The sequence below is a fragment of the Aedes albopictus genome, chromosome 3 (assembly GCF_035046485.1).
Source record: "Aedes albopictus strain Foshan chromosome 3, AalbF5, whole genome shotgun sequence".
Taxonomy (NCBI): domain Eukaryota; kingdom Metazoa; phylum Arthropoda; class Insecta; order Diptera; family Culicidae; genus Aedes; species Aedes albopictus.
Window position 1 is genome coordinate 162,862,737 of NC_085138.1, and position 12,079 is coordinate 162,874,815.

General features: G+C 40.9%; 2 protein-coding genes across 4 annotated transcripts in view; one reads left to right on the forward strand and one right to left on the reverse strand.

Moving 5' to 3' along the window:
- LOC109422664 (cytochrome P450 4d1-like) overlaps positions 1-12,079 on the reverse strand; it is a 505,971-nt gene that overhangs the window by 300,161 nt on the left and 193,731 nt on the right. The window lies entirely within an intron of this gene.
- Positions 10,421-12,079, forward strand: part of LOC109422670 (inactive ubiquitin carboxyl-terminal hydrolase MINDY-4B) — a 29,594-nt gene continuing 27,935 nt past the window's right edge. The window contains exons 1-2 of one of the 3 annotated variants that reach the window (XM_062858757.1): positions 10,421-10,926; positions 11,004-11,283. In XM_062858757.1, coding sequence (XP_062714741.1) covers positions 11,230-11,283 — 54 coding nt within the window. In that variant the 5' untranslated portion in view covers positions 10,421-10,926; positions 11,004-11,229. Of the gene's footprint in view, positions 11,284-12,079 lie in introns of all 3 variants that reach the window. The other 2 variants (XM_062858756.1, XM_019697529.3) reach the window with 2 other exon arrangements.

Here is a 12,079-nt window from a genome sequence, read left to right on the forward strand (position 1 = left end):
TTTAACATTATTAATGGATAGTGGATATTGTCATTGGAAAAAAATATATAAGTGTCATCATGTGGAGGTGAATTTATTTACTCAAGTTGGAAAAAGATAGTGTCACACGAGAAAGTAACAAAAAATAGTTGAATGAAGGATTTTGATTAAAAGTCATTATTACTTTGCGTGAATGGTGTTGATATTGGATATCTTAAATATGTCATTGACATTACTTATCGTGATTTTTGTTTTTTTTTATTTATTTTTAATTTGTTTAACGCCATTTTATGTCAGTTATCCGTAGTAAGAGTTGTTTTGATTGACCAAACTGATAACAGTTTGCTGCTGTGTATTAGGGATATGGTAGAGATTGGTTTTTCGATTTGGAATTTTAGTGGATATTGTCATTGGAAAAAAAAAATAAGTGTTATTATATGGTAGTGAATTCATTTACTTATTTTGGAAATAGGTAGTGTTACACGAGAAAGCAACAAAAAATAGTTGAATGATTGGTTTTGATTAAAAGTTATCATTACTTTGCGTAAATGGTGTTGATATTGGGTATCTTAAAATGTCATTGACATTACTCCATGTGCGACTGTGTGATGATACAGTCATTCCTCTGCACACCAGGCCTCCTAGTCGCTCCTTCGAGGGCAATCCGTCTAAGGTCACAAACTAAGCGACTGTGTTACAAAATATGTTCTTCCGTGGAAGAGCTTTTTGTGAGTGGAAATAAATAACGAACGAGTGGTGCTTGGGAAATTTAAGGGGCATTTCGGAGGGCTACAGGTGAGGGCAGCGACCTTTGGGGGTGTTTCAATGGACTGCAGGGGTGGTTTCAGAGAAAAGTCAGAAAGGAAGCTATAAGAAAGCTTCAGGAGGTTTTTAGAGGGTTCATGGGTTTCAGGGGCGTTTTAGGGGGCTCTGAATACTTTGCCCTGAAGTCCCTTGTACCCGTTTAGAATCCTCAGGAGCTCCTTGGAAACCCCTGAAATGCATTCAAACGTCCCTGCAGGCAATCCTAATGCCCCCTGCAATGTCACTTAAACTCCTAGAAATGCTTATGAAAGCTCCTCCTTCTAAAACATCTCTGAAACTCCTTAAAGCGCTTCTGAAACCATTGTGTAACCTCCTTGACACCTAACTAAAGTCCCTGAAAAGCCCTTGTGATGCAAAAAAGCCTTCTTGATACATCCAAAAATCTCCGAAAACCTGGGTTCCGGGTCATTTGGCCGAATGCCATTTGGCTGAAAACCGTTTGGTCGAAAAATGAATGATGAAGTCAAGTGACCATACCACTGTTCCCCGTCTCAGTACAACTCGAAAGAACAGCCTATGATTCAAAGAAGGAAAAATCTTTGGCAGTTTCAACGCCAACTAATCCCTGAATATTAAAACTAGAAAGAATAACCTACGATTAAAACAAGGAAATACTTCTGATAATCATATTGGCAGTTAGAATGTCAAAAACTTCCTCTGAATTCTTTTGATCATGATACGGCCAAACGGCATTCGGCCAAACGACCCTTTCGGCCAGATGGCTTTCGGCCAAACGACATTCGGCTAAACGGCATTCGGCCAAATGGCCGGACACCGAAAACCTGATACCTATGAAACGTCCCTACAGAGGTTTGAGTGTATCAATATACACCGCACGCAGCACATTTTCCTCTAGCACTTCTTAGAATGCCCTCTCTTGTTCAGTATTTGCGTAGTGCAACATTCTGATTGTGAGCACACCATCGCGCTTGTGCAACATATCGGTACATAGACGAGTGCATCTATTTAAAAGAAAAACTTACAATCATGAACACACGTTCACTTGACAGCTGTGCAATAAGTTAACTCAGTGTCCATTCAATGATTGAGTTACCCCATATGTTTTCAATTTGGAAAGGAATGATTTACTGATTGATTGAGTTGAAAAAAGTGGCAACTGAACCGGCTTTAGATCTGAGTGTAATAATCCTTCTAGGTAAAAACTTCATCTGCAATTTGAACACTTAATTTTGATCCGCACATCGTTGCTGTATCAGCCTAATTAGTTTCGTCAGAAACCCATGTTTTGACATTATCCGGCAAAGTTAATCTCTGTAACCGTTTATTACAAATACCTAGTTTTTTTTTTAATTTGTGCTCTTGATTGTGAACAGTCACGTCTCTAGTGTTAAGTGGTGTTGGATTAGTCTAAGGTTAGTTAAACAATAATCAGTTAATCAGATATTAAATTATGAAATTATGTATTAAAAATTGTTTGTTAATTATGTATGACTATGATGTTAAATGTAAAACAATACTAGATGGGATAGTTAAATTGTATGCAAGCTGTGGGTAAAGAACGAGATAATACGAAACGATAGGAGGGCCAACAGGCGCATTACATTAAATAGGTGGTAACAAACCAGGAGGTATTACTGGAGGATAAGATGCAAGGTATTGTGTGTCCCATCTACAAAAAGGGCGGCAAGTTGGATTGCGGGAACTATCGCGCGATCACACTACTGAGCGCTGCCTATAAGATACTCTCTCAAATTTTATGCCGCCGTCTATCAACGATGGCAAGAGAGATCGTGGGGCAATATCAGGCTGGATTCAAGGGTGAACGCGCTACAACCGATCAGATGTTTGCCATCCGCTAGCACCAGCAGAGAAGTTCAGAGACGCATTGTGGCAGGAAATCGAGCTTACTTTGGACTCCGCCGAACTCTACGATCGAACAAGGTTCGCCGTCACACGAAGTTAACTAGGCATTGTCCATAAATCACGTAAACTCATTTTTGGCCATCTCAGACCCCCCCCCCCCTCGTAGACTTTTGTTCATACAAAACTTTCGGAATTTGTATGAAGCGTAGACTTTGGCCAGACCCTCCCGTCCCCCTGAGAGTCTACTTAGTTAATGGACAGGCCCTATCTACAAAACGCTGATTAGACCGGTAGTCCTCTATGGGCACGACGCATGGACTCTACGTGCAGAGGATCAACGCTAGACGTGTGCGTCGCCGCGCCGCGCCGCCGTCGCCGACGATTTTTCCACGCCGCCGCCGCCAGTTAAATTGACCCGGCGCGCCGCTGTTCATATTTTTCCACGCCGCCGAACAAACTTTTCCCACGCCGATGAGAAAACGAGAACATTTTTTTTCTTGCTGTTTAACCCTTCAGGACGCACGCCGTGGGTCTCCAGTTAGCCTAGTGGTTAAGGCTAAGGATCGCCAATCCTTAAACGGCGGATTCGATTCCCGTTCCGGTCGAGAAAATTTTCTCGACTCCCTGGGCATAGTGTATCATTGTACTAGCCTCACATATACAAATTCATGCAATGGCAGGCAAGGGAAGCCCTTCAATTAATAACTGTGGAAATGCTCAAAGAACACTAAGTTGAAGCGAGGCAGGCCAAGTCCCAATGGGGACGTAGAGCCAGAAAGAAGAAGTAGAAGAAGAAGACGCACGCCGTTGTAAAAAGTACAACACTAAAAAAAAAAACCTCGCTTGTCGTATACCTCGCGTGCAGTTTTAGGATCAAACAGGTACGCGTCCTAATAGGTCAAACCTGATAGCAATAAAAGTGATAATTTTTAAACAGTTTCTGTTTTTTCCTTGTGCATATTAGGGGTATTTTTCTGAAGTTCTTTTTGTAATTCTTTTGTAACATTTTTTTTATTTCATTAAATGATTTCTTACAATAATCATTCACTTATTCATTTTTAAGTACTAAGCGAGACTATTTCGTGAATCATAACGGATTACGAACCAAATTCTACCGGTATTCTCAAACACACGGTTCACAAACATATTCTTTACATATTCTTTGTTAATCTCTTGGAAGATTTTCATGGCAATTTAAGAAAGAAATTTTCGGAGGCATATATTCCAGGAAATCTTCAGAATTTTTTTATAGAGGACCCTCCAGAAATTTTAACATGAATGCTTCCTGAAAATTTTCCAGAATTCATTCAGAAGTTTCTCCAAAGATTCTTTAAAAAAAATCTTCCGAAATATGTTTTGGAGATGCTCTAAGTTCCTCCACAAATTTCTCAAAGAATTTCTATGGAGAACCTCCTGAAATGGCTCCATTGATTTATTAGAAATATTATAAATTAGGTCGCGCAAAAAAGGTCAATTTTCAATCCCCTCGCCCCTAGGCACCGTTTTTATAGAATCTCATCTGCAATTATCACAGAGGAATCCCTCCCTTCACAAAGTGTGGCGTAACTTATGAACGTTCTCCCTACAAAAATTACTCCAGGAATTATATTTTCATAGTTATCCCAGAATTTTTTCAGGAATTCCTCCATCGGTTTTTTTTTTGCAAAAATTCTTTCAGGGCTTCTTCTATAAATTTCTTCATGGAGTGTCTCTATGAAATTCTCCAGAAGTTCTTCCATGATTTTGTTTGGTGATTCCAGTTGATAGTCTTTCAGTGATTTCTGCAAAAAATCATATAAAGATTCCTTCATGAGTTCCTCCGGATCGGATATACTTTTATGTATCTCTCCAGAAATTTCTCCTGAAATTCTTCCAAAGACATTATTTAGAAATATCTTCAGTAACAATTCCAAAAAAGTTTGACATATATTCCTTTGGATATTTCTAGGAACCTTGAAACCGACTCGTGAGAGGTTTCATAGACATCCCTAGTTTATTTGGAATGTGCGCCTACAAAGTAGGCAACCGTGAAGTAAGTGCTCGAATCAGGGGTGTAAATAGTTAAATAGGGAGAATGTGATATGTGTGAAAAGGAGGAGCTAGTAAATCGATCTGGTAAGCAAAAGGAAATTTTTGGAAGAGAATAATTTTCAAGAGAATGGAAACCGGAAATTAAAGGAAAATTGAGGAGAATATAGGGGTCTAGGGTCTAACGGAGCAAAAGCTCGATCTTTCCCATACAGACTGCCGAACAGTAAAGTTGTACAAATTAAAAGTGAAATTAATTCAGTGAGATTGAAACTTAATTGAAAGTTTTTAAAACTATTTTCACATCGTGAATTATTTCCTAAATCAAAGTCGTGAGTGAGTTCAATAAACCTAGGAGAAAAACTAGGAAAGTGATCGTGAGTCAAAATTACGAAATATTGTTGGAAACAAATTAAAAGCGAAAACAGAAGAATTAACCTGAGTTACCGACAGTGACCGCGTGCCCGGTTGGGGGCTTCATTGAAATATTGGTGCTATAGTGGTGGTTTAGTGGAGGTCCGAGAATCGCGACACAGAAGCCAATCAGTGTACGTGTGCTACCGATCAAACTGCGGGCGATCCCCTGGATAGGTTCTTCGCCTCGTGGCTGCGCGCCACTAAGAGCCTGTTCAGAGTGCGTGGTCATCGAATGAAGGATTCGGCCTCGTTGGCACCACCCGTCCCACATGTGGTTGCAGAATTCAGCGAGTGATCTGTAGGGGGAAAGTTTCCCACTGCCAGTGCGTATCGCCCAGACTCACGCCCCGGGAGGAAAATCCATGGTACTCGAGCAGTCCTGATTGCACCCCACTCCCACCCCACCGAGGCGTCGATCGCAGGAGCCGAGCATTGTGATCGGAGCACGTGTAGGGCGCCAAGCACGAATCGTATCCTCGATTCGCCGTCGTCCTCTCTCCGGCCCATAGCACGACGCCCCAAGCATCGTCCGATCGTGTCAGAAGTTTTGGCGAACACCTCACGGTCTCGCCGCCGCCGCCTTCGCCTTCGCTGTCACCGTAGCCGGCGCTCCGTCTTCTTCTCGGAGGTCTACGATTGTCGAGCAACGTCCGACGTCGGCATCCTACCGGCGCCCTTACGCTGGTGATGAAGGTAACCCGCAAACCATTAGACAAGCTGTAAGTACAAAACCATTCTACTGCACCAACACAAACATGCACTACCACCGATAGAAGAAGAGAGAAGAAAATACGTGAACAAACAATATTAGCATGCAATAACTCACGAAAAGGTACATAAAACACATATAAACAGAGTGACGTCACACTTAGGGAATGTTGTTTCAAAAGTTAGTTTGCAGTCAGACTGCCATGATGAAGGATGTATGAGGGAGATTATTGCTGGAAATATTTGAAAATAGCTTTTTAAGCGGAATTTAGAAATTAGTCTTTTTATAAATTTGATTAATAAATACTTTTCTTTTAATGGTTTCGACCCACTACTAAAGTAATAAAATTTTGGATTAAACTGTAAGGATATAATTTGAATTTTGTGAATTTATTAATTTTTGAGAATACCTGCTTGGGGAAGGAAATTTGGGAAAGTTTATGGGAAGGTTATTTGAAGGTGGATTTTTGTGAAGGGTTGGGAACACGAGCTAGCAGGCCAAACCGATCTAGAATTCTGGCAGACGGTCACGGTCGTCTGGCGCAAAAGCCAGAATTTAGAGGCCCTTCCAGGATCCTCCTTACAACCTTTACTAGTATTTCTTCAGACAATCTTTCAGGGATTCTTTTAAAAATATATTCATGATTTCCTCATGGAATTCTTCCAGAACATCCTCCATGAATTTTGGTTAAAAATTTCTCTTGGATTTTTTTTTGGAATATTTATTAATATTGCGGATTTTTTGAAAAATTTCCACTCTGCGGTAGCCGCCGAATTCTACCGCAGATGTCAAAGTCCTACCGCAGGCTTGAAAATCATCCTATCATAAACCACGTGGTCATTAGGGGGGGGGGGGGGTTCGGCCAGTGACCATTTTGTATGGACAAACAAAATTTTTTGTATGGACTAATGACCACGCGGGTGGGGGGTGGGGGGTTGAAAAGTCCCAAAAAAATGACCACGTGGTTTATGGACAGCCCTTAAACATGAAACAGCGTAAAACGTCATTTCAGCAGTTTTCCTGGCGTTAAAAGAAATCATTCGACTATCCAGTCTAAGCTTTTAGATAAAAATCAGCATTATTTCGCTATTATATACTAATTTCAGAGCAGTGGAACCAGGTATAACCCATATACATATGTACTTAAAAAACCTGAACATTTTTGAGAAGGTTAGGAGCCACACCATCTGAGGAAAGGTTTGGATGGCTTATCATTGCATCAGAAATCCCCTTCAATGACATTATGACAAGAATCTCTGATTAGCCTAAAACGTTCACCGAGCTACGGCACGGTGCGCGGCGCGCTGACAAACAGACCATGATATCTTTAGAAGGAATAATAATAATTAAATATATGCTCGGATCCCGAATTAATAATAAATGAAATTTTCAGAAAACAATACATTTATTTATGTGCTGGAAGGAACTTCTTGAATTGCGCAACTTTATGCAAGGTTGGGACTCAGCATCAGGATGTCCAGTCCTTGGTCCAATCTTTTCTGATAATCCACCGGCCGGGACAAACACTCCAGTATCCGTAATTACCCCTTCACCAGAAGTTCTGAGGATAGTTCCTGGATTGGCTCACGATCTTAGGCGAGGGAATCATTTTTATGCCTTGTCTCACATAAGACATTGTTCCGTGTGCGGCCAATGTTATGTTTTATTATGAAGCGAATATAATCTGGAATCAATGTAGGGTCTGGGACCATTTGGGCAGGAGCACCTATTTTGGGCACGTGCTGCTATAACTCAGTCAATTTTGAACCGATTGACTTGATTTTTGAGAAACGATCAGATACGCACAGTATCTAGCCATGTTCAAAAATTGAAGTCAATCGGTTTGAAATTGACTGAGTTATAGCAGCAAGTGCCCAAAATAGGTGCTCCTGCCCAAATGGTCCCAGACCCTATAAAAATAAATGGTAGAAGATATAATTTACTGCTTACTTACATCAAATATTTCGATATTTGGTTCTTGTTCGTCGATAGCATGCTTCTCAACTCAGTCGTCCCACAGTCATCACAATTTTCACCCATGCATGAAATTTTACACAGGTATGACATTTGAGCGGCAGAACAAATCCAGAGCTACTGCGATCATTTGCAATAAAATTTTTCGATTTCTCACCACCAGTTGGCGCTCCAGTCAAATAATTCCGTTCGCCAGATGCTTATATGGGATTCTGAAAAGTGGGATATCTTGTTCTTTAAAATCTTTGGTAGATGGATGATACCTCAGTGAAAATCAGTAGTCTGACAGCTGCGGTAGCTTTTCGTTCTACCGTAAAACGGAAAGTTTTCTCTAAATTAGCAATAAATCCTTGAAGGTATTCAACCAAGGGTTTCTGAAGGAGAGTTTCTAGAAATTTATTTAGCAGCTCTTTTTAGAATTATTTCCGAATATTCCCTGGGATACTTTCACATAACCCTGTAGGGATTCGTTCCAGAATATCTCCAGGGGTTTCTTTAGGAATTACATAGACAATTTATTCAAAAAATCCTCCAAGAAACTTACTTAGTAAGTTTTAGATGGAATCCATGAAGGTTCCATCTAAAACTTATTGAGTAATTCCTTCTGAAATATCACTCAGGACTCCTTAAGTAGTTTAATGATTTTTCATGAATGTCAGTAAAAGATTACCTCAAACATTTTCCCATGGATTTTTTTTATTTTTCGAATTTATTAGAGAATTTTCAGCGAAAATTTCGGAAATTCTTCCTAAGGTCCTCCAGGAATCCTTTAGAAAATTTCGTCATGGGTTACCGAAGAAATGCCTTTGAATTCCTCCTGCGGCTCATAGAAAAATATTTTATGGGATTCCTTTAGAGATTTTTCCGGGAATTCTTGGGGATATTCCTCTACAGGTAATAACAGAACTATTTAATTAAATTACATGAACCATGTTGAAGTTATTCTGCGAAGGTTACCTGAAGTAATATCTAAAGAAATGTTTCGAAAATTTCCTCAAGAGATTTAATTTTACTGAAACTATTTGATTGGTATGAGTGGATAAAATTCCTCGATTCCTGAAGAAACACATGAAAGAATCCCTGGAAGAATTCCTGAAAAGAACCCTAACAGAACTTGAACAAAACTTTCGAATTTTACCATAACAGCACTGGTCTTAAATGAGTTTTAGAATATAATTTCCTTAGACGAGACGTGTGACGTTGTGAATTTCTATCTAGAGGAATCTATATAAATAAAAATGGAATGGTGTTTGTATGTCATAAAAAAGGCTTGGGAACGGGAGAACGGATCTACAGCATTCTTCCAGTGTTCCATTGGTGCAGGGCTCCGACGCGTTCGTACGAAAAAATAATAGGGAAAATCGACCGGGAACGCACCGAAAACGAGAAAATTTGAAATTCCATTTTCGGGGCATATTTCTAAAGAGCTACATGTCAAAAACACAGTAGGCAGGCAGAACGACGTTTACCGGGACAGCTAGTCCTTAATAAATTTCCTGGTAAACACTTTCAAGAAGTCTCTCTAAAATGTAAAGCAAAATTCTTATGAGGATAGTTTTTATCGAAACCTCTGTTTTATGTTCACACAAAAAAGATAAAACAATTACTTTAACAATTTATTTTGAATTGACGTTTTTTAATGACTAGAAATAGCACTTCATCAAAGATAAATGAAAACTAGCTGTACCCGGCAAACTTTGCCTTGCCTACTGCGTTTGTTGACGTTTCATGTTTCTATCCAAGACCAAGTCCCCGGTCACAAAATGTATGGAAGATCGCCGCCGAATAGGGCGTACGGCGTGGCGCCGGCGTCGCCGCCGCCGCTGCATCAAATTGCTATGAAAGCCGCCGCCGATGAAAACTGCTTCGGCGCACACGTCTAATCAACGCGCCCTTGGAGTTTTCGAACGGAAGGTGCTGCGTACCATCTACGGCGGAGTGCAGATGGAAGACGGAACTTGGAGAAGGCGAATGAACCACGAGCTGCATCAGCTGTTGAGAGAATCAACTATCGTCTACACCGCGAAAATCGGGAGGATAGGGGAACGGGCATTGGCGAATCTAGCTTTTTCTTTTTTCTCACTCATCCTCCTTCATAAACACAAGAAAGAGCGGGATGCGAAGGGGTGCCGCGGCACCCCTATCCATCCTTCTCTTTCTCGTGTTTGTTCAGGATAGTGAGCAAGAAAAAAGAAAAAGCTAGATTCGCCAATGGGAACGGGTACATCAGGATATCGGATAGCAACCCGACTAAAATGGTTCTCTAGAGTCATCCGACCGGTACAAGAAGAAGAGGTGCGCAGTGAGCTAGGGTCGATCAAGTTGAGGATGATCTGCGTACCCTTCGCAGAGTGCGGAACTGCATACACACAGCCATGGACCAAATGGAATGGAGACGGCTACTAAGTACTATGTACAGCAGAAACCACTCAGGTCTTAGTCTGATCGTTCGCCTGACTGACTGCATCTTTCATCAAACGATTCGGCTCGGTACGACTCCAATTGCTGGCAACAACAACCCGATTGCTCTCTATTAAGTCCTCTATTCGTGAATCGTGATTACCTACAAACATTTTAACGTCAAGTCAACAGCAGCGGTGGCCACGAACAATCGAACGTTCGTGCCACCGACACCGCTGCCAGGACACTCATAAAATGCTCGTTTCACGCCCATTTTCACACCATTCGGTCGGAAGAACCCATTCAAAGCACAAGTCTCGCTCCTCGCTAAGCCAAGATAGCAGAAGGACTGTTGGGTCGGTTACCAAAGTGCCGGTGTTTGTTGTAGCATCAGACGGATCCACCAGGAGGGAAAGTTGAAACCGGCTCTTCAACCCCAATTCGTTCACCTCTGGTTTTTCGGTTATTCATTGCACTTTGTGTTGTGTACTTTTTTTTTTAATTCGGTACGCGCCTCGAGTTAGACAACCAGTTGCGGTGCGGTGTTCGCGTGTCCAGAGCAAATATCCGAGAGATGGTGTTAGCCGATGGGAAATCGGTTTGCAGTGAAAGTTATTCCTTCGATTTTTTTAACGCCGATTTCGCCAAGTGGAACATCTAGATAAGGGTCATTAGCAACAAAGTTTTTCCCGTTACCGATAGTGTCAGTGATTTCGGATGTGATAACGAAAATTGTGCAAGCAAGTTAAGTCTCTGTCCCGAATACTACGGTGTGTAACGGTTTGCATACATCCAGGAGGGAGACGATTCGAAATGCGTTCTAATCAATCGTTCCATTTTATTGAAGTGATAGGCAATACCCGTAAAACAAAAGCAATGAAAATGGAAAATTTGTTGCTCCAGGGCAGGCCAAGTGTCTAGAAGGTGCAAAATTTACGATCCGTTTTATTTAGGGTCGCACCGTTGTTCCAGACTTGCAGACAAAAAGTGTCGACTGGCAGGTGGTGCGAATTGATGGTGCTGGCGTATTTTTAGATAATTGAAGGCAAATAAACAAAAATCGCAGCGGAAAAATGTCGAAGCTGAAACTTGTCGGCGGAAGGCCAATCACCATGGATGAGGCTGTTGTAAGTGTGTTTGCTTCCAGGACGGATATTTTGGGTGGAGTGGTTTTTTTTTTCATTTGCGGGGAAATACTTGAAAAGGTGTCAATGGACTCTGGAACGATGGCGTGGCAAACATTTTTGGGAACTACTCAGGAAGAAAACCGTGCTCAGTCAGCCTTCCACGGGCCTTGAAAAGAATTACGAAAATAAGTTGGTCGCAGCCTTAAGCTTAAACAAACCGCAAATATCTAGAACTGGATCGATTTTAGTTTTGTCGAGCTGGAAGGAGTCACACAAATGTTTCAATCAAAGAAGAACAATCCACGTGAACTTCAACATTGATCACCTGAAGCATAAGTTACAAAAATCATGCCAGTATAGTAAACTTTGCGTCTATGTGAGTTCTCATTCATACTGCATTTCTAGAGTGATCAGAGCTCATCCGAGAAAATTAACAACTTTCGTGTTTTGTGTCATACGGAAGTAACTGAATAGCTGATTATTCTAAATGCTCTTCAGTTATTTTTTGTAATATACTTGAAGAACGATAAGGATTTGCACTTGGAACAAAAATACACTCATCGAAACAAAAACGTGTAAACGTTTACGACATATCGTCATTTTCTTGCTTATGGGCACAACTAAAAAATGCAAATTTTCGGAAAAAGCGTCTGAACATTGGCGCTTTCGAATCACCTCCTAAAAATTCACTTAGGATTGCACAATAACACAAAAAATGGTCTAGCTCTGAATAAAATGTCTGGGGGTAGGCCTGAATTTCTATCGATTTCATGAACTTAGAATGACAATGTTTCAA